At 36.6% G+C, this 23,576-nt stretch overlaps 1 protein-coding gene across 10 annotated transcripts in view; it reads left to right on the top strand.

The window, feature by feature from the left end:
* ST7 (suppression of tumorigenicity 7) overlaps positions 1-23,576 on the top strand; it is a 231,257-nt gene that overhangs the window by 46,190 nt on the left and 161,491 nt on the right. Inside the window, exon 1 of one of the 10 annotated variants that reach the window (XM_045792788.2) lies at positions 1,118-4,972. The exons of the other annotated variants lie outside the window; for them this stretch is intronic. Coding sequence (XP_045648744.1) covers positions 4,951-4,972 — 22 coding nt within the window. The 5' untranslated portion in view covers positions 1,118-4,950. Of the gene's footprint in view, positions 1-1,117; positions 4,973-23,576 lie in introns of those variants that run through there. 10 annotated transcript variants of the gene reach the window in all.

Raw genomic sequence — 23,576 nt, 5'->3', positions numbered from 1 at the left:
TAAAGGACTTTTGTGGTAAGTATTTTTTGAAGATAAAACACTTTAAAGTAATTAACTGCCTCAAATCTTTTTTTCTATAAATCCATATTTTCCTGTTTTAGAGTTTCTTTAAAGCAAGAGAGAGAGAGAGTGTGTGTGTGTGTGTGTGTGTGTGTGGTGCATATGTGTATATTTTGAGTTTTTTTTTCATAAGATTAGTGTACCAGAATTTTTGTTTCACAGCTCTGAAATAAAACAGACTTACCTTTTAGAAGGCTCACTGTATGTGTGCTACTCTGTAGAAGCAGAAGGGAACACACTTTATAGCCATATGCAAAGAACTAAAATTTCCAAAATCGTACCAGGAAACTTTACTATGTTTTCAGTGAGAAATTTGTACCTATTTTCCGAAGAACAGAATCATTGATTCTTTCATTTTTCTATAGTTTTTATATTGCCACTAAACAACTTCTATGTTGTTTTTAGGTAATACTTTATAAACATTTAGGTGGTATTCCAAAAGACACACAACCTTAACATGCTAAGTAGACATCAAGAGGAATACTAAGGAAACTTTAGTGTGAACAAAGATTCCAGGGAAATTCCATATATGACACTTCCAAATTAGTATTGTCTGTACTCCACAGAGAATATGTGATTTAAGTTCTTACATTAATAGATAAATTAATTAAGTTAGTTGTCTGATGTGGTAGGAAGCTATTTTGGATGTTGTCTTCTTGCTGATTTTTATAAACATTTACATAATTGCAAATATAGGTATATTTACTCTAGTAAACTGCAAGAAGAATGCATTTGTTTTCAGTTCATGGGAGAGTGAATTCTTTTGGATTTGAAAAGAGAATTTATTTTGCAGTCAGCACAGTTCATGAAGCATAACCACTTTGTACTTAATGACATCATCATAGCACTGAAGGGGTTATCATGCAATAGAAAATGATTCTTGATGACTCAAGAATAGACTTATTATTTATTTTTTCTTGGAATGCTCTTTCTCCCACAGGGTTTCCATGTCGTCCATGTGGTTTCCTTTCAGTTTTTTCAGGTCTCTGTTGAACAGTCATCTTTTTTTTTTTTTTTTTAAGATTTTATTTATTTATTCAACAGAGATAGAGACAGCCAGCGAGAGAGGGAACACAAGCAGGGGGAGTGGGAGAGGAAGAAGCAGGCTCATAGCGGAAGAGCCTGATGTGGGGCTCGATCCCAGAACGCCGGGACCACGCCCTGAGCCGAAGGCAGACGCTTAACCGCTGTGCCACCCAGGCGCCCCTGAACAGTCATCTTTTAAGGGTAGCATTACCTGACAGTGTTACCTGAAATAACTCTCACATTCAGTCACTCCTCAGCCTCAAGTTCCTCATATCTTTCTTTTTTTTAAATTTTTTTATATTTAAATTAAAATTTTTTTTATTATTATATTATGTTAGTCACCATACAGTACATCCCTAGTTTTCGAAGTAAAGTTCCATGATTCATTACTTGTGTATAACACCCAGTGCACCTCCTTAATAATGCAATACATGCCCTCCTTAATACCCATCACCACATATCTTTCTTTATAGCACATGCCATCACCTGACATATTACATATTTGTTTGTCTCACCTACTAGACTATAAGTTCCATAGAGGAGGGGGTTTCTTCTTGGCTGTACCCCTAGAGTGCAGAACAGTAAGCTCCCAGGAAATAGTTGTTGAGTGATTTATGAATGGGTTTCCTCTAAAAATGACTATTGGCTTGGGTTTAAGATTTTCACTACTATCTTTTTTTATCCAACAATGATGATTTTGGCCACTAAATTATTTTCAATATTGCTCTTTCACTGCTAATTTTATCCTGAAATTAATAGTACTCTCTTTACTAATGGGAGGGAAAGGTTGCAGGCAGATAGGCATAATTAGACAGAATTGATAACTCAAAGATCACTTTGGTTTTGGAATGTATTATGTGATTTTTTTTGGAGGAGCATGGAAGATATCAGATCAGTTTTAGTTCATTATATTTTCCTTAGGCAACATGTAAAAATTTGTCTTCATTCCCTGAGCTCATCTCATGCTAGCTGCCTGGAGGAGAGAATTAGAGCAAAATAAGTTTTTGGACTCTATTTCATCAAAAATGGGCCTTCCCTGATGTGGATTCCAACCTTCTAAAATATATAGAAATACCTCTGGCCTCGAGAGGTTATAGAAACCTTAATAGGAGTCAGAGGTTGTCATTTGTGTCCAGTTTTGCTGGCAAGTGAGATACCTAATGTTTTTTTAACATACTGACCCTGTTATGGCTCTCTAAAAAGTTGACTTCTTGAAAAATATTGCAGCCTTTAACTTACTCTCAGAAGTCAGCACCAAGAAATAAGTATAGGCACTCAGAAAAGTGCATTTATATATGCATATATACACCCTAATGTATAAGTTGAAGAAAGGAGCTACATCAATGACTTGGCAAAGCAGTTATTGCATATAGATTGTGGCCTCTGGTGGAAAATATCTCTTACCCGGGATCATTTTCTCATTCTACTTTTCCTCTTGCCTTTCTGTTGGCCACATCCATCCACCATTTGTGCGACTGTTCGTGTACAACATCTGGTATGCAATTTAAAATAGATCTTATGTAAGATAATCTGGTTTTAACCCTTTTGAATGGTATTGTCCTTTTGTACTTCCTGCAGTTACACCTTAACACCATTATTGATATTCTCCACTGGTTGTTACCATGACCAATAATTTGGGAGGGATGGATTTTTCTCAATTCCTGTATTTTTCAGCATAGTCCTTTCTGTTATTTTTAGCTTTCTCTGGTGACCTTTCTCTTTTAAGAATATTTTTCTCCACATTTTCAGTTGATTTCTGTTTTCCTTGTCTTAGTGGAATATTTTTAAGTATTATTAGTTTTCAAGAAGCATTATGGAAGAGTAGGTTAAGAGCATATAGTTTGGAACCAGACGACCTAGGTTTGAATTCCAGGTTATCATTTGGATGCTTGTGTGACCTTGGGAAATTATTTCACTATCTATAAAATATGGATCCTAAAGGCATCTACGTGTTAGGGTTGTTATAAAGATTCAATAAGTTAATACATGTAAAACTTCCAGAATAGTACATGGCACATCATGAATATTCAGTAAATGGTTATTGTTTTTCTTTCCTACAACAAAATATTTGTTCTTTATCTTATGTAGTATCATTGCACTTTCTTCATAACGGTTTAGCATTTTCAGTAAGCAAAGGTCAAATTACCTTGAATAAATTATGCTATATCCACACAATGGAATATTATGCAACCATTAAAAGGATGAGATGGATCTGCATATAGTGACCAGAAAAGCAATTAATGATATTTTTAGATGGTAATTTGCAGTTCCACATTCATATCAGAACTTAACGTTTAAAAACTGTCTTATATAAAAACATGTCTTTATAAATGTAAGAAAATATTGGATATATACATTGGATGAATGGCTGGAGAGGAAACTTGAGCTCTTGAATTTCCTATTTTATATGATTTTTGAAGTGTGGGTTTGTGGGAATACACACACACACACACACACGCACACTCTTTTTGTGCATTTCAGTGTTTTTAAAACATTAAAATTTCTTTCTTTGCATGTGTTGGATAGACACTCCAATGAAAGTTTGCATACTTCTAGTTTAAAAAAAAACAGATTTCTAAGAGTAAAGGCAATGCAGGAAGAGTTTTATTTATCAAGTGAGTCAAGAGACAAAATAACAATACCTTCAGTTATTTCTTTGCAGGAGTGGATTAAAAAGAAATGTGTTGGTCCCGTGTGCCCACCTACACACAGGTGTACAGAGGTGTGTGCACACAGCCTTAAGTTAAAATGACTGAGTTACTCTGGAAAAGGACAGGAATTCTCATAAGGCAAAATGAAGAAAAATAAGGCCAAAGAAATGGGATAAGAGAAATATATGTTGATTATATATATTCCTAGAGCTATGGTTTTCACATTTGAATAATAGTTGCAACATAACTAATAATGTAATTGCTAACATTTGAGAGCTGACTGTGTGCCAAGCACTGTTCTGAACACTTACAGTGTTATTTTACTGTTAATATATGGGTATATTTGTGGGTATATTTTTATGCCCAGAGTGTGTGTGCAATAGTATACATATTTTCACATAATTGCGATTGAGTGTACAGCCCTTGATCTGTCAGTCTAGCATAAGCGTAGAGAAAAAACAATGAGTTCTCTAGTTATTTTAAAAGGTAGTTTATTTTTCTCTTTTCTGATATTCTTAATACCCTTGAAAAGTTTTACTTGCTGCATACAACCAGGAACCCCAATCTGCATATCTTTGTGGTTAGTTGCTGTAAAGCCAATATTTAAATTTCTTTGAGGTCTTTTTTAGTGCCTTGTGTTACAGGATGAGGATCTCGTCAGGAGGGTGAATATATATGTGGCTCTGGGTCTTGTGCATTTTGTGACAAAGGAATTCCCCTTTGAATCGCCTGCTCCCCTGAAGCCCCTGGAGCCTCTGGCTCAAGCAGCGCCGTCAGTCTGTGCAGTGTCTCTGACGTCATCGGTGTATGCATAAGCCCTGCTATTGTCTTACTGCTACAGCAGGGCTGGGGATTGCAGTATCCGCTGTTGCTGCTGCTCCCAGTCCTGCCCCTGCTGCTACCTAGTCCTGCCTCACTGCATCCCAGAAGAGCCACGTTGGCTTGCCTTTCCCTATTGGATTTTCAAAAGCGGCTCTTCGGTTTTTGTGCTGTAGGAGACCTTGCTTTTCAATCACACGGGAGAACACTGAAGCTTGTAAGAGGAGAATCTGGCAGCTGGACACAGCTTGGACTGCATTGTGTGTCTTCATGACCCCTGCTGTGTAGCGGCTCATCTTTTCACTCTCACACGTACACTCTCCTCGATTTTATTTCCTTCCTTTTTTTTTTTTTCTTTCTTCTAATTTTTTTAAAGCAGCCTCTGGAGCCAGCCATGTTTGGCACTGAATCTTCATGTAAGTAAATGGATCCCACTTCTTTGCTATTTAGAAATCTGTTTGCTGTCAAGGTTTCATTGGCTTGGACTTCGTATCACTTTGCCTTAGGTCATTAACAGCCTTTGTATTTTGGCTCTAATTACAAAGGAATTGGTCCCAGGGAAGCTACTCCTCCTTAACTGGGTTATTCATCCTTAAGGCCAGGGATGTCAGGGTGGTCAAAACCAGGCCTTTAAGAGGGAGGAGGGAAGAAGACAGGAATCCAGGCAGTCTCCCCAGAATGTGGTAATTGATGGGATCAAGTCTGTCACTGATGTATTGTGGGTTCTATAATGGTCCTTAAACCTAAAGTAGAAGCTGGGAGGATCTGAGATGATAGTGTTTATTAGAAAGGGAAAGAGGGTTTATAGTTTTTATCTAAAAGGAAAACAAAAAGGTGTCATTATACCCTCTTCCTCCATATTTTTACAAAAGCATAGGAGTAGACATTGTATGCAGATTTAAGGAATAAGAAATAATTGTAGAGATTTTTTTTTTTTTTTTTTTACACAATGGTTTCAATGTTGATATGCTGGCTAGCGTCACAGTCCAGCAGCATCATATCTGTCTTAAAACTTATACAATGAAATTGCTTTGGTGCAGAGCAGGCCCTGCACAATGGGCTGGGCTGGACAGCACTTGTAGACAGCTACAATTGGTATTTAAAAAATGATGACCAGCCTGACTAATTTGAGTATTATTTAATGTTGGATATAGAATAATAAAACTTATCCATGCAGTCATACAGGCTCTGCAGAATATTTTGTCATTATCCATAAGCAAAGGTGACAGTTAAGTATTTCTGAAGAGACTCAACCTGCTCGCCTAGAACATTGAAAATTGGCAAGATACCATCTTTGTGGGGAGAAGGGGGTTGGGGCAGGAATTTAGGAAATGCGTTTCTTAAGAATTTATAATCTGACCTTTTCTTTCTGATCTCAGGTGATCAGTGTGCCTATTTGTGTGCAGCTGATGATTGTTCTAGAATAGTTGTATTTCAAGAGAGCTTATAATCCTCAGTTTTTTTGTTTCTTGATTGGTTTTTTTTAAAGGATTGATTAAAAAAATTTTTGTTGTTTCACATGGAAGCTTCTCATTGCTGAAATTAACTACACTGACTAATGAAGGTCAAGATAGAATAACAATGAGATATAATGTTCCATTCAGCATATGATAATATTATTTTCTAATAATTTAAAAGTATTTTTTGAATTCACTTAATGGTACATCTGGAATTATTGTCACCCAAGAAGTAGGAACAGATTATTAAGTGGCAAAGACTTTCTACAGTTTCATTTTAGTCATGGAATTTTGTTTAGGTAGGAGCCTAGGTATGGACAGAGATATTTATCTACTGAAGGAAAATTAGTCTTATTACTTTGTTTAGCTGAAAATAGAAGTTGAAATTCAGTGTGGGAGTCTTTGAGCTCTTGGATTAGGGACTCTAACAATGTCTGGCCAGGTTTACTAAGCAGACACAGCCTTTATTGATTTTCAAACCTGATCTTTTAATAATGTCACCCATGTGCTATGTGGTATGTTTGGAAACTGCTGGTTGCTTTTGGTCTCCGTAGCTACCAGATTACTGAACAGACAGAATACCATTCAGAAGACAGAACATCATGCAGATTTTTGCTTTTTTTTACCTAATTGAGTATTAAGTTTTGCTTCTTGCTTATCACGGGAAGACCATAGATAGGTTCGTATTGTAAGTGATAATCATTAAGTGTTGAGAATGGACTGTCTTCTTTTGATAAGGAGATGCCTCAAATCTATACTCAGAGTTAAGACAAGTGTATTTTCTTTCTGTTTTGAGGGATGGCTGTCTAGGCCTTTAATTTCTGCTTTTTGGAGGCTTTATAACCTGAAACTGTCTATTTTTAGAATATTCAGAAAATAAGTCACATTTCAAGTTCTAATTAGTTCAGGAGGGATCTTCAAAACCAACTAAGACATTCTCACTAAATTTTGTAATAAATGCTTGCTTATCTACCCTATGTACAGTATTGTGCTAGTTCCTGGAAAGGTCATTTTTTTCTAACATATTCTGATTTCATTATTCTTATTTTTGATTTCTGGTTGTAGTACTTTGCTTGTATTAGATGCTTTTACTTTTTAAATTGAAGTATGGTTTACATAAGATAAAATGTGTAAGTCAAAGTATGCAGCTCAGTAAATTTTTGCCTATGTTTATACCCATGAAGCCACGCCTCAGATTAAGATACAGAATATTTATATTACTCTAGAAAGTTCCTTTGTGATGACCTTTCCCAGTCAAAAGGAAATCACTATCCTGACTTCTTTTGCTTGTGGAGTCACATGTAAATGGCCCTTGTAAATGTTGTCTCCCTTGCTCTTTGCCTGCAAGAGAAGGAAGTGTCAATGTCCTCATTTTTCAAGTACTAGAGTAAGTTGATTTTATGTTTCAGACCTTTGTAGTCAGGAATTTTTAGTAGCTGGTATCACATTATAACATGTTCTGTGTCACTAAAATAGTATTGCTCCATTTAAATACCAAAAGACCCCTCCCCTCAGCACACACATACAAAAGCCTTAAAAATGTCAAAAAATTTACCTGGAAGAGTAGACTACTTGTTCTTCAAAGTTAAAGACTTACATAGCTTTGACATCAGAATTAATAAATGCTCTCACATTGTTTTAGTGAATATCTTTTGATATTATTCTAGTGAATATCTTTAACAGCGCCAGTCTCAGTTTTTCTGACTTAGTGGACCTGAATCTCCTTGGTTGTGTAGATTGGCTACTGTCTATTTTGGGCCCACTTGGAATGCCAGTGTTCTATGTTATATGTGGATTAATCCTTACAAAGCAGGAAGTGTATGTAGCTTCTGTAGCTCTGTTACCATCTTGAAGTATTTCACTGAGCTTTTCCTTTACTGAAATTTCCCATGTCTAAAAATGGGAGTAGTATGTCTGCTCTTTATCTGCTTTGAGGAAATGCAATTTTAGTTTCTGTGGTCAGAATAATTTAGGTTTAAGAAAAAAGTACTATCAGTAAAGTTTTGTTGAGGGAAGTAGTTATTAAAATGCATATTTTTGGTACTTAATTTGACTTAATGAAATTTGAAAACCATAAATTGAATTCTACAAAAATTTGAAAATTTTGCTTTTCTCTTAAAATTTTATAAAGGGACAGAAAAATTTCATCTTTTCTTTTGGTGGAATAAAGAAAACTGGTTTTGTACTACTGTCATTTGGTTACATCCTTCTTGATAAAGCCAGTTATTCTGCAAAGCGTAAATACTTCAAGTACAATGAATATTTATTCAATTAGCATTTATCTGGCTCAGTCCTCCTCCCATCTCCCCTCCCATGTTTAACTTTTTCAGGCCTCAAGGGTACCATTTAAGGTGTGCTGTGGTGGGAATTGTGCCCTGGTTTAACACATTAATATGTCTTCCAAAGAACCTGCCTCATTAGTCCAGTGAAGAGAGCAACAACTTACCTTTTGAGAAACAGCATGCGTCTGGGCAAGTCATTTAATCCCTCCTTCCAAGATTTTGTTATAGTTGTAATAAATTGAAAAGAACATCTAGTGTGTCTGTGAAAGGGAAAAAGAAACTAACATTCCAATAAAGCGGTAGGATTTAGTGAGCTTAGTGGTGATGGGGAGATGGTGGATGTGTATGTCAGGATGTCAGTTCTCTTTAGCTCTAGTGTGGCTGGCCCTGCCATTGTCTGGATGCCCACATCACCTTGAGTAGGTAGCTAGATGCTGGAAAGGATTTGGGATACCTGTGATGCCCCATGTGATTTATCTTTGATGGGCACCAAAAGTTCAGCTCCTGCCCTTTGTTTTCATTACTGATGAATGCATTAAGTTGGAACTGACAGCTTCTCAGTTTTAATAGTGAGTGTGGTACCGTGTTTCTAAGAATAATGTAATTATCTCAAATTTTGAGCCATTGTATAGAAGATAGTCAAAAGAATATACTCTAGCAACATTAGGTCACCAAGAAACTGTACAATTAAACAGGCATCTCTTTGATAGAGAAACAAATGAGTCACACTCCTTTCTTTACATGCATTTCAGGGCCATTCTTGATAATCAGTCATACGTGAGATTAGACTTGGGTCTATTGTATTGCTGTAATTTCTGTGAATCAGTTGAGATGTTAATAGTTACCACGTTCATTCAAAAATGGCTATTCACAACTGGACCATTATTCAATATAAGTCCTACTTCTTATTAAATAATTATGTCGGGGTGCTGTTTTCGCTATTAGTGTTTGACATTCTAGTGCTATATTTCCCCCCCTTTAATAGATTCTGTCATATGGAACAAGATAATTTAGGAATACAGCCATTTCCCTTTCCTATAGGTTTAACTGGCTTTTAGTACTTAGCTGCCTTGGATTTTAGATGCTTTCATCTTACATAAAGCAAAAGTACAAATACTTGTGTATACATATAAAAACTTGCCTCTACATCAGCACTCAAGCAGTGAAAGAAAAATATTATTCTACATGACTTCAGATAAGTAGAATACCACAGACTGCTAACGTCACGAATATGGGAAAATAATTATAGATAACAGAGATTTATGTTAGGACATTGTCATACAGGAGCCTGGGAGAGCTAAATAAAACTCATATAACATTTGACTTGTTTTGCAAAAATTTTTTCTTTTCTTTCCTTCTGACAATATAAATTCTGATGTGAAATTTCTTTTGGGTTTCTTGCCTGTTAATAGTTGACATTGTAATTTTTAGTATCAAGAAAATATTTTAAACTATTAAATAAGATAGAAAAATATTTTTCTTCTGGATATTTATATACTTATTCTTCTAAAACAGAAGTGGAATAAAGATACCCAATGGTTATTTTCAAATTCTCAGATTACTTATTTTCACTTGAGTATTGGTTTCCCTAATTGTTAGTCTATAGTTTGTTCAGCAGAAATTGCACACGAGTTTTCAGTGATCTGTTGTTTTCATTGTCACAATGGACCAGATTCATATCCTGTATAAACCATGGGGAGTCTATGGGGAAAAATGACCATATATGGAAACTTTCCCCATAGACTCCCTATGGAGTTACACAGGATGTGAATAGGATTCATTGTTGTTATGGATTCTGCGTTGGAAAAGTCACTACTAATGTGTATTTTTAACAAGAATAATAGACATTGCATTAAATTATATTCAAATACTATTAAATTTTCAATATAAGACTATATGGAGCACAAGAATATGAATTGCCAATTTAAAAATTGTTTTTCAAAAGTATTGCTATCCCGGGGCGCCTGGGTAGCACAGCGGTTAAGCATCTGCCTTCGGCTCAGGGCGTGATCCCGGCATTATGGGATCGAGCCCCATATCAGGCTCCTCTGCTGTGAGCCTGCTTCTTCCTCTCCCACTCCCCCTGCTTGTGTTCCCTCTCTCGCTGGCTGTCTCTGTCTCTGTCAAATAAATAAATAGAATCTTTAAAAAAAAAAAAAAAGTATTGCTATCCCACCATTTTTTCCCTAACAAATATAAAGCATTTATTAACATGTTTATTAATATGTTAATTAGGAAATACACAAATTTTGAATTATTTGCAGGTCCTGTGATGTAGTCCTAACTGCTGTGCTAGAATAGTGAATTATAATATTGTCTGTATAGAGATTTTGCTTGTATTAATAATGGATTCACGTAATTGTGAACTGAAAGACGAAGATATAGTTTAATACACGTTGTAGAAATGGCAACAACCATGTGCCAGGTTCAGTGACTAATCAGTGCAGATGCCTGGATTCAAATCTTGGCTCTACTATATTCTACCAGGGTTTGGCCACCTATCATCTAAGTTCTTCTGGCCCAAAATATGGCTTATCCAATGAACTCTTTTTTTTTTTTTTTTTTTAAAGATTTTATTTATTCGACAGAGAGAGAGACAGCCAGCGAGAGAGGAAACACAAGCAGGGGGAGTGGGAGAGGAAGAAGCAGGCTCATAGCGGAGGAGCCTGATGTGGGGCTCGATCCCAGAATGCCAGGATCACGCCCTGAGCCGAAGGCAGACGCTTAACCGCTGTGCCACCCAGGCGCCCCTATCCAATGAACTCTTGATATTAGGGGATCTCGGTGTTAGGGGAATCACCTTTTTTGGGACAGGACATTTGTACCAAGGTAACATTTACCAAGGGTCATCTGTGGAGAGTAGACTTCAGTGTTGAGAAAGACTGGCTAAAGAAAGGGAAATGTCACTTTCTAGACTGGGTGGAAGTTCTTTCATGGAAGGGACTTAGTGGGAGTTCTGAAGAGAGGAGACTGCATGACACTGGATGAAACTGGTCCTAGTTGGCAAATGCTCAGCTGTTTCTTACTACTGGTCACCCCTCATGGCAGGCATCACTAATTGGTCAAGTACTCTTGGAGGATTGGATTAAGCCACTAAAGTTTAGAATGTTTAAACACTTCATCTGTGCATTAGTGTTAAACACTTTATCTGTGCATTAGTGTGAATCATAGTCACATAAATAAATATTTTATCTTGCAAATAATTACTGAATTAAAAAAGATTAGGAATCTTAAGAGTTCTGGTAATATCCCTTTAGATATAAAATAAACACACCATTCTGTGACACATTATGGTTCTCAAAACTGTCAGTAGGTTAATGATTCAGAGCCACCACTGGTCTCTTTTGAATGAAATTTACACCAATTTAGACCTATCCCCAGAGTGTGGCAGGGTACCTATCATATACTCAGCACTCATTCCTTAAAATTTGAATCTGCTGTGGCTTAAGGTAATATTATTGAGAATATGCTGTGTGGGCTTTATAGGATGGTAATATTGGGTTTAATTAAATATTCTAGGCTAAGGAGTATATTACACCTAAGTGGTATATATCAGGAACATCCGAGTGAATGACTCTTACCAGTCACCTTTTGGAACAGGAGCAGTTTACACAGCAGAATAATAGCATATGGATTTTTATTATTAAGCCTATATTTGTTATAGGTAAACTGTTATATACTGATACTTAGTTATATATTGGTAGTCAACTGCATTTCATCTAAGTTAACTTATTTTTTAAGACTATTAAGTAAAAATAATGAAGTATTATAATCACCAGTCTATTTACAGCATGAAAACTAAGAATTGTCTCTTGCCAATCCTGATATAATTTTAGGAATTGGAAAAATTGTTTTCCATTTCTTTGTGAGAGTTTTAAATTGTTAAAATTCAGGCTTATTGGCATATTTTGGGGAGTACTGAACCTCATTGGAATGTATATAGATTAGGAAATCACAGTGACTCCATTAGAGTATTATTTACCACTTACTTCCTTCATCCTTAGCTACTTCTAGAACACCTAGTGTTAGCAGGAGGCTTTGGTAGGGTTTGGCTTGGTGCGATGCATGGATTCGAATCAGGAGTCTGGAATTTCTCATCTGAAACTTTGCTAGATTTTAGTATAATGGTGTTTCGGTTATCCGTTGCTGTATAACAAAGTACCCCAAAACATAGTGTCTTAATATAAGTGTTTATTATTGTAGTTCACAGTTCCATGGGTTGGCCATACCCAGTGGTGGTTCTTTTGTGAGGTCTCCAATGCAGTTGCAGTCAGATATCTTTTGTGGCAGCAGTCATCTGAAGTCTTACCTGAGCTGGAGGTCCAGGATAGCTCTCCCACATGGATATCAGTTGAAGCTGGCTGTTGACTTGGGGCTTAGCTGGGGTTGTAGGCAGGTATGCCTACACTTGGCCTCTCCATGAGGTTCAAGTTTCTAATAGCATGGTGCTAGGTTCTCAGAGGAAGCATCCCATGATGGAGCATTCTAAGAATCCCAGGAGGAAGCTGCAAGGTTTCTTATGACCTAGCCTTGGAAGTCTCAGGAGCCACATCTGCCATATTATATTGGCCAAGCAAGTCACCAGGACAAGCCCAGATTCAAAGTGAAGGGAGTTAGACTACTTCTCTTGGTGACAGAATGGCAAGGTCGCATTGCAGAAGAGCAGGGAGGATGGAAAATATTGTAGTGGCCGTCTTTGGAAAATACAGTTTGCTACAAGTAGTTTCTAAACTCTGTTCCATGAAGTTGGTAACCCAGAGTGCTGCTGGGCTTCTCCAAGTCAGGAGTCTGCCAATTTTTTCTATAATGGGCCAGATAGTGAGTATTTTAGACTTGTGGACCATACAGTCTTTTTTGCAACTATTCAGCTCAGCCATTGTGGCAAATAAGTGGCCATAGACAAATGAGTGTGGCTGTATTCCAGTAAAACTTTATTTATGAACACAGAAATGTGAACTTCATATAATTTTCACATACCAAAAAATGCTTTTCTTTTTAAATTTTTTCCCCCAAACATTTAAAAATATTTTTAAAAAAATTGTTATATCATGGGCTGCAGAACCAGGTGGTAGGCAGGCTTTGGTCCATGTGCTTTAGTTCAATGACCCCTGCTCTTAATATTTAATCTGAGTTTCCTTTTTAATAACTGCAAAGCTTAAAGAAAAACAGATATATTCATATATTAAAAATAACTACTTTTGATGTATAGGAGGTATGACTATAGATGAAGTTATGTTCTTGTTGATTGATTTTATTATTAAATGTTATAAATTTGAACTTATAAATGTAGTCTGTTTTACATATTGGGCTCTTGCATAATATTTTGTTTGAAAAAAGATTGTGTTAAAAATGAATGAGAGGGGTGCCTGGGAGGCTCAGTCGTTAAGCGTCTGCCTTTGGCTCAGGGCGTGATCCTGGCGTTATGGGATTGAGCCCCACATCAGGCTCCTCCACTGGGAGCCTGCTTCTTCCTTTCCCACTTCCCCTGCTTGTGTTCCCTCTCTCTCTGGCTGTCTCTCTCTCTGTCAAATAAATAAATAAAATCTTAAAAAAAAAATGATTGAGAGAGGGCACCTGGGTGGCTCAGTCAGTTGGACGTCTGCCTTCAGCTCAGGTCATGATCCTAGGGTCCTGGGATCGAGCCCTGCATCAGGCTCCCTGCTCAGCGGGTAGCTTGCTTTTCTCTTCCCTCTGCTGCTCCCCCTGCTTGTGCTCTCTCACTCTCTCTCTGCCAAATAAATAAATAAAATCTTAAAAAATGAGTGAGAGAAAAAAATAAGATAGACAAAACCCTATGACATTTGAAGGCTTTAATTTTAGTCTGTTATCAGAATAACATTAGGTGGCAAAAGTAATACAGGATATAGAGACTGTGTGATTCTATTTCACAAATATTTATTGAATGCAGAGGGTTAGCATGTGATAAGAAATAAGAGAGCAAAAAGCTTTCAAGAAATTTAAAGTTCAACTGGATATGGGGGAGTGAGGCAGTGAGAGAGGGAGAACAGAGAGGTTAATAATACTAAAATTATATTTCTCATTCAGTTAAAACAGTGTAGATGAGATTGTTTTTGATACTAGTGCCCATGGGTCAAAGAAAAAAATTGGTTCTCATTGGAATTGGCATTGCTTATAATGTATATATGTATATATGCTGACAAGGAAAAGCAGTTTTTTCTTTAAATTTATTGAAGGACAATTTACATATGATAAAACATATCCATTTAAAGTGAACAGTTTGGTGAATTTTGGCAAATATATACATATATGTAACCATCCTTATCATTACAATCAAGATAGAGAACATTTCTATAACCCTAAAAAGTTCCCTTATGTCACTGTAGTTAATTTCCTCATCTCTAGAATTTCATATAAATGGGAACATACAATGTATACTACTTTTGTGTATAACTTCTTTTGTTCAGCATAATGTTTCAGCCATGTTTGTGGCAGTTGGTAGTTCATTTCTTTTTATTACTGAGTAGTAGAAATAACATAATTGGCTTAGCCATATGCCTATTGATACTGAGTTGTTACCTGTTTTGGGTTCTTACAAATATAGCTGCTATAATTGTGTAATTCTTGGAGTGGACATATGTTTTCTTTTCTCTTGGATAAAGACCTAGAAATGCAAATGTTGAGAAACTTCCAAACTGTTTTCCAAAACGATTATACTTTTTAACATTCCCATCAGCAATGTGTGGGAGTTTAGTTGCTTTATATCCTTGTCGACCCTTGGTATTGTCAGTCTTTTTAATTTTAGCTAATTTAGTGGATGCGTAGTGATAAGATTTTGTGATAGAATTTTCATTTGCATTTCCCTCATTCTTAAAGATGTTGAACATCTTTTCATATGCTTATTGGTCATTGGTATGTCTTCTTTGATGAAGTGTCTGTTCAGGTATTTTGCCCATTTTAAAAGTTGGGTGTTTGTCTTATTGAGTTTTGAGGGTTCTTCATATATTTTGAAACAAGTCCTTTGTTAGATATATGTATTGACAATATTTTCTTATAGTTAATAGCTTTTAGTTTTGTTAACAATGTTGTTTTTAATTTTGATGAAGTCCAGGTTTTTAATTTTTTGAGTCAGATATAAGAAACGTTTGCCTATGTAAGGTTGTAAAGATTTTTTCCTTACCTTTTCTCCCAAATGCTTTATATGTTTTGCTTTTGTCTGTGTTATGATCTATTTTGAGTGAAGTTTCATATATAGTTTGATATAAAGGTGGACATTCATGTTTTCCACCAAAATTCAGTTGTTTCAGTACCTTTCTTGAAAAGACAATCCTTTACTCATTGAATTGGCAACTTTATCAAAAATCAACTGCCCCTTGGGGCCCCTGGGTAGCGCAGTCGTTAAGCGTCTGCCTTCCGCTCAGGGCATGATCCCGGCGTTCTGGGATTGAGTCCCACATCGGGCTCCTCCGCTGGGAGCCTGCTTCTTCCTCTCCCACTCCTCTGCTGTGTTCCCTCTCTCGCTGGCTGTCTCTCTGTCACATAAATAAATAAAATCTCAAAAAAAAAAAAAAAAAACAAACCAAAAACCCAAACATCTACTGCCCCTATATTTCTTGTCTCTGTATTTTATTCCAGAGGTCTATATGTTTATTCTTAGACCAGTAGCATAGTCTTGATTGCTATGGCTTTATCATCACTTTTGAAATCAGGTAGGGTAAACCCTCTAGGTCTGTTCTTTATAAAAATTGCTTCGGTTATACTTGATCTTTCATATCCAAAGAAATTTTAAAATTTGCTTGTCGGGACTCCTGGGTTGCTCAGTCGGTTAAGCGTCTGCCTTCCGCTCAGGTCATAATCCCAGGGTCCTGGGATCAAGCCCCACATTGGGCTCCCTGCTCAGCATGGGAGCCTGCCTCTTCCTCACTCACTCCCCCTGCTTGTGTGTGTGCTCTCTCTCTCTTCTCTCTGTCAAATAAATAACAAAATCTTTTTTTTTTTTTTTTAAAGACCAACCCTAAAGGCCCTTGTTGGCCACCCTGTCAGGACCCCTCTCACTCTTGAGAGCTCTTAAAAAAATTTGTTTTTTTGCTTGTCAATTTCTGCAAAAAGTCCTGCTCGGATTTAGAATGAAAGTGTGTTTTAATCTAGAAAGCAATTGGTAATAATTGACATTTTAACAATATTGAGCTTTCCAATTCATAAACATGGTATCTCTCTCCCTTCATATAGTTTAATTTCTTCCTGCAGTGTTAAAATGAGTTATGAAATTAAAAGAATAGGTTTTTTTTCATAGATAAAAGAATGCATATCTGGAGTATAGTAACTTATCTCACCCACTGAATACGAGTTCCTTGGGAAAGTAGACTAAAATGTAAAAGTGGTGGTATTAGTAAAATGTCATTAATTTGAAGTTGGAGGACTTGTTTGCACTTCTTAAAACATCTTAAATAGCCTGAAAAATAAGACTTCACAAAACAAATGTTGCCATGAAGAAGTCTTTTGGGGGTATGTTTTAACAAGTAGGTAAGAATGGTTTGTATGTAGAACACTTAAAATTATGTTCATGTAAAATGCTTTTATAACCCCAAAACATTTGCTCTCTCAATAAGATAAACTATATTTCTTCCTCTTGTTTTTTATATCTTAGGAAATCACTGTATTTTAGAAGTAACTTCACTTCAGTTTTTGCTGAAATAGTCACAATACTTTAGTTAGAAGGACCTGAACTTAGAATTTTTATATTTGGAAACAGGATCCCCCTCTTATGAAACTGGTCCGGTAGTCCCGTTGAGTTATCGGCCTTTTTACAAATCTGATAAATCTATGGATTCTTATGATTTCAAGAGATTTAAAGTAGCCTTTCTCCAAAAACAGATTCAGGTTGGCATTTGTCACCTTTAAAAATTGAATTGACTTTATTTAAGAACTTTTTCTGATTATTTGACATTAGTTGTGGTAATTTCCAAAAATCTTTAAACTTCATAAAGCCAGATTTGATAGAGATTGAACTGACTTGAAATAGCATGCTGTATGTATATACATTATAAATGTGAATTTATAAACACTTACCTGATGTCTAAAGTGACTGACATCAAGTCCCTCCACCCCTGTTTTAGGTGGCTTATAAAATGGCAGTCCTGTCATAACCCCCAGTTAAGTAATGTCTTTGAAAGCTGTGGGAATGAATATACTTATTGGGTTATGAGTTCGTCTGTACTGACTTTTTCTCACCCTTTTCCTGTGTTGGTCCCAGGTAGCCCTGCTTTATTTTTGGTGTAAGTACATAGTACAATGCTTAAGAAGTGGGCTTTGAGACAGACAAAAACATGGTTTTACTGTGTTGCCTTCGGCACCTTCTTTTTCAGCCTTAGCTTATTCATATTAAAATGGCGATAATACTAACAGACACATGAAAAAATGTTCAAAATCATTAGCCATCAGGGAAATTCAAATCAAAACCACACTGAGATACCACCTTACGCCAGTTAGAATGGCAAAAATAGACAAGGCAAGAGACAACAATTGTTGGAGAGGATGTGGAGAAAGGGGATCCCTCCTACATTGTTGGTGGGAATGCAAGTTGGTACAGCCACTCTGGAAAACAGTGTGGAGGTCCCTTAAGAAGTTAAAAATTGAGCTACCCTATGACCCAGCCATTGCACTACTGGGTGTTTACCCCAAAGATACAGACGTAGTGAAGAGAAGGGCCATATGCACCCCAATGTTCATAGCAGCAATGTCCACAATAGCTAAATCGTGGAAGGAGCCGAGATGCCCTTCAACAGATGACTGGATTAAGAAATTGTGGTCCATATATACAATGGAATATTACTCAGCTATCAGAAAGAACGAATTCTCAACATTTGCTGCAAAATGGACGGCACTGGAGGAGATAATGCTAAGTGAAATAAGTCAAGCAGAGAAAGACAACTATCATATGATTTCTCTCATCTATGGAACATAAGAACTAGGATGATCGGTAGGGGAAGAAAGGGATACAGAAAGGGGGGGGTAATCAGAAGCGGGAATGAAGCATGAGAGACTATAGACTCTGAGAAACAAACTGAGGGCTTCAGAGGGGAGGGGGGTGGGGGAATGGGATAGACCGGTGATGGGTAGTAAGGAGGGCACGTATTGCATGGTGCACTGGGTGTTAGATGCAACTAACAAATCATCGAGCCTTACATCGGAAACCGGGGATGTACTGTATGGTGACTAACATAATATAATAAAAAATCATTAAAAAAAAATAGAATGACAATAATAGATTACCTCATGGAACTAATGGAATAGGTAGGTAGGATGGCAAGCCCTTAATGGCACATGATAAGTAATCAATAATTTAATTATTTTAAAAGTTTTCATACCAGAAACACTAGACGCTGCATGTATATTTGATATAAGATGGAGTATAATCAAGGATATAATGATAGCATCAAATGCATACAGATTGAGAGTAATGAGGAAAAAATTGTTTTAAATGGAAAAACTTTTAAGTTTGGTCTCTGCCATCTGGCAGTCTGTGTTCTAAGGGGACAAGATGAATGAAATTATAATTCATGCATGTATAATAAAGCATACTTTATTTACATCGATACTAATTTATGTAAATGTTTTCACACATGCACATTTACACGTGAGTCGTGCTTTTCTTGCTTCTCTTTGCATCCATAGTCTTCTCACTTCTAGTATTATTCTCTTGGGTTTCTGTAATAGTCACCTTAACTTAGCTTCTTAGCTCCCCTTATTCCATACGTAGGTCCATTCTACAGGTGACTTTTTTGCCCTTTAAAAAAAATTGAAATCTAACTACCGTACAATAAAAGACACAGATAGTAAGTGTTCAATTCCATGAGTTTTGACAGTTTCACACACTCCTGTAATACTTCACTAGACACGTAAGATACAGAGCACTTCTGTCACTTCAGAAAGTTCCCTTGTGCCTCTTCCAGTTTCCCTCCTTATGAGGCAATCATTTTCTGATTTGTGTAATTTAGTTTTACTTTGGGCTTATTATATATGGAATTGTGCCGTTTGTATTCTTTTATGCCAGCTAGGTTTTCAGTACCCAACACCTGTTCAAAACACTCTCAAGAACTCTTCATTGCTTTTTGAACTAAATATAAACTTTTTGCCCAGGTGTTCAAAGCTAGCCACCATGTGGTCCCTACTTTCCTTTCCTAGCTTAACTTCTACAACTACTCTGAACGTATTATTTGCTTTTCCTGACTCCCTTTTTTCATGGAAGGCCTTCCATTTGGATCTTACCCTTATTTCCAGCTCTTCAAACCTCAACCACTCTTTCTCTTTGAAGTTCATCTCAGCTACCAGTTACTCCGTGACTTTCCCTGGTTCTCCTAATGTGATTCTCCACCTTTTTTTTTAATCATCCCTTGATCATCATCATAGACATTCTTTTTATACACAGAACAATTATTCTCAACTCCTTTCTAAAGTCATTATTCCCCCGTGCCCCCTCTCCCATCCCACCCTTATAATCACTGCTCCCTACTGAAAAGCATCACACATTTTTGAATACACTGTTGCACTTTCCTTTTTTTTTTTTAAAGATTTTATTTTTAAGTAATTTCTACACCCAACATGGGGCTCGAACTCACAACCCTGAGATCAAGAGTTGCACACTGTATGACTGAGCCAGCCATGTGCCCCACCTTGTTGCACTTTATAATGCAAGGTGCATGGTTCCTGCTTTGCATGCTTTGGAGTCTGACTTTCTGGTCTGGAATCCTCATCCTTGCAGCTGTGTGACTTTGGATAGGTTAACTAATTTCTCTTCACCTCAGTGTATTCTCTAGAATGAGCTAATGTATAGTACTATATCGTGAGATTGTTTTGAGTTTTAAATGCCATAAGATGCTTATTACCTAGTAAAAGCTCAATGAATGTTACCTTTTATTAGGTAGAGTCTTTGATGTTATTGCCTTATCCTTCCAGTTGCATTGCATTTTCCTAGGACTTGGGAAGTTTACTCACCTTTCGGCTACCAAACTAAATACTAAAGGTAATTTGTCCATTTAATAGTTTTTTTATATGAAAATCCATGATGTGTTGGGAAGAGCTATTTAAAGATAGAACATTGGTGGTTCTGGGTTGTATGCTTACTTCACCTATCTGTGCTTAATCTCATTTCTCAGTGTTTTGCTTATTAAATATAATAATGTCAGTATCCATCTCTTTATTGAGGAAAATGTGGAATTCATGCCTTTGTAGTGGTACCATATTTTAACTTATCTCAAGCTTGATATTTAAGGAGAATCTTTTAAATACAAATAATATTCCCCAATTTATCTGGTGTATGTGTTTGTATTTTTGTTTGTTAGATTTTCTTAAAGTCATGCATATCTGTAATTCTTTCTTTTAAAGCTTTATGATACTTTTATGTAGATGCTGCAGCAAGTTATGCATTATTTAATCTCCATTTAATTTGGTTAAATGGCATCTGATAAAGTCTTGATTCTTACGTGGGGTGCACAGAATTATCACTATTTAAGGAGGAATAATAGGGAAATAAAAGACCTATGGGTTTCCTTTTGGATTTTTTCCTTTAGGTTCTATACCATCATGTTTCAGGGATGTTTTTGTTTGGCTCTTTAAGGGGGAACAGGCAGCATTCCCACCGTACCCAGTAATATGTGTCCATATTATGAAAGACTTTTACTGTGTTGTTGCAGCATGCCTAGTTTTCCTTTAAGCTTTCACTAAGCAAAGACTCTGTGCCTACCTTTGATTCCACGCAGAGGATTGGAGAGTTGGGTTTTTTAGATATAAAATACCTAGGTCTCTGAGTCCTTAGGTCTTCATCTCCCGGGTAGTCACTAGCTGCACACCTGACTATAATCCATTTGTTTTTAGTATTAAATTGACCTTTTCCAGGCTCTCTTGTTGAGGAAGTTGGAGTCTGCATAACACCAGCTGTGTGTGGTGTGAGAATGGAACAATAAGTCAGGGATGCAGAGTATGCCTCGCCTTTGTTTCCTGAAATTGTGCATTGATTTCTTTTGTCAGTAGAATATTTCAAATGAATGAAAGCAACATTTTCTATTTTTAGTTTTTTTCTTTTTGATGGGGGAGACTTCTTTAAAAAGCAAATCATTCATCTGCAAATTCGGATTTTATTCAGTATATCTAATTTGCTTAAAGTAAAACACATATATAGTAGAAATTTTAAGTTTCCTTCAATTTCATTATTTTCAAGCCCTTTCACTTCACAGGAACTTGATTATTTAAAGTTGTTTTTTAGATTTTTTCTTTTTAATAAATGAAATATCTCCATTTTAACCACTGCTGCCAGCATGAGAATAGCTTTTTCATAAATAATTTCAGAATTTTCTCTACTTGACAACTTTAAGCAGGATAAAGCTGGACTGTGTTTATAGAGTTCATTTTTCCTTTCCTTTGGTATTGAATATAATTTGTAGCTTCAAAAAATTAGGGTTAGCCTTTAGATAAATTCTTTGTAGAATAAATAATCTTCAAAGAATTTGCTAGTTCAGGATCTAATATGAACAATCAGATGATTAGGAATTTTTGAGATACATACAAAGAAATATGTAGCCTCATGCCTATTTCATAAATCATTCTGGAGGTTTCTTAGCATATAAACATTAAAAGCCCGAAATGCTGGTTTTTCTTTTTCTGACCTGGACTGCATTTGTGGAGGTCCCATGCTGACAAGTAAAATAGTTGCTTTCTATTTAAGAAATCTCTCTGGGAATTGTTTATTATGGTTTGGGAAGCTCATTCCACACACGAAGGCTTGACTTTCCTGTGTTTTATTAGACCTCCTTACTCCTGAAGCACTAAAAATTCTGTTTTGCCTTTCACACAGTGAGCCGCCTCTCTAAAGGTGAACAGCGCTCTGTGGCAGTCCGGTCACTGTGATCAATGATGGGATGTCAGCCCAAATAATGCGGCATATTTTATCATTTGTATTGTATGGGACCCCCAAAAATGTCATGTCTGGAAAGAGGGACAGTGTGATATTTATCATGAATCAGTAGAATCTGGATAGGAAATTACTGGGTATTTTACTCCTTTTGCTGACTGGACTTTATTTTTTTGCTTTTGAAAATCGATAGTAGAAATAAGGCTAACGTAGCAGCTGTGCTAGGTTTTGTACTTAGTTTCCTCCTCAGCCACTGTGAAAATGAGATAATCATTTAAGCTGCCTTTTCCGAGAATCCTGTTGAAACAGAAAAAGGAAGTGGGGCCAGGAGCCTTTAGGTGGCAGTTATGTCTTTTCCTGGGGCAACCATCTATCGCATTCATACACTCTTGGGTTTGGGATGCCCATTTTGTATTCTGAAACAGTAGTTGCCTAGTAATAAAAGGTCCTGTATTGGGTGGGAAAACCCCAGTTGCTTGATTCTTCCAACTCAGTCTCAATTTAAAATCCTTTTCTACTGGTAGGAATGGGTGTGATACTATTGTCAGACTTTTTTTTTTTTTTTTTTTTCCATGCCAGTGTTTAGCACTTCAGCCTAGAGGTCTGTTTATACTCTTATAAAATTCAGCAGGTTGCTTCGTATGAAGTTTCTTCCTCCTTCTAACCAGGCTAAAAGCTGTTGGTCGGAGCCAGCACTCTCGCTCTAGTAGTGCCGGCAGTACGAAGCAGAGAGAGCAGTCCTGGCCTGAGCAGCTGCCCTGGAAGCCGCTCGGGCAGCCGGAGCAATTGCCTGTGCCGTGCCTTATGAGGCAGCCTTCCGCCAAACATCGGAACATCGGGGCTTTATGCTGCTGATCAGAGGATTTGGCATTGGGGAGCAAGGTCCTGTGACCTTGCATTTTGTGTGAAAATACACAGCATTGCCTTTTTATGTTACACCCTTGATGTACAGCTCTACCACAAAAGCCAGTTTTAAGATGAAGAGGAAAAGATTTTATGATGCCATGTAAACTGAGCAAGTCACTCAGATGTCATGGATTAGAATGGGTGGAAAACAGAGAATCCTGTGGTAGAAGACTGATTCAGAAAAGTGAATCCTAGCCTCTGACCATCACCTCTTGCATTGACTGCATAGTCTCTCTCAAAATCAGGATAATTGAGTGCTATAATCTTTTCAAATTCTCCTATTGGAGATGAAAGGAATATTTTATTCAATTTTCATAAACTATTAAAATGATCGGTTACATGTCAGCATACTGTGTTGCACTTAAAGATTTTTTTTTTAAATTGTTCTTATGTTCCTTGGGGTTTTTTACTGCTTCATGAATGTGTGAAGGAGAGATCAAGTGAGACTTTTAATTACATGGCAAATAGCATAATCTTGAATTTCATGAAATTATTTCTAGGTGGAGTTGTC

This window comes from Ursus americanus, chromosome 3, assembly GCF_024610735.1.
Source record: "Ursus americanus isolate L20-20 chromosome 3, mUrsAme1.1.p, whole genome shotgun sequence".
In the NCBI taxonomy this organism is placed as follows: domain Eukaryota; kingdom Metazoa; phylum Chordata; class Mammalia; order Carnivora; family Ursidae; genus Ursus; species Ursus americanus.
The sequence above is the reverse complement of the archived record's forward strand: the minus strand, read 5'-3'. Positions and strand labels throughout refer to the sequence as shown.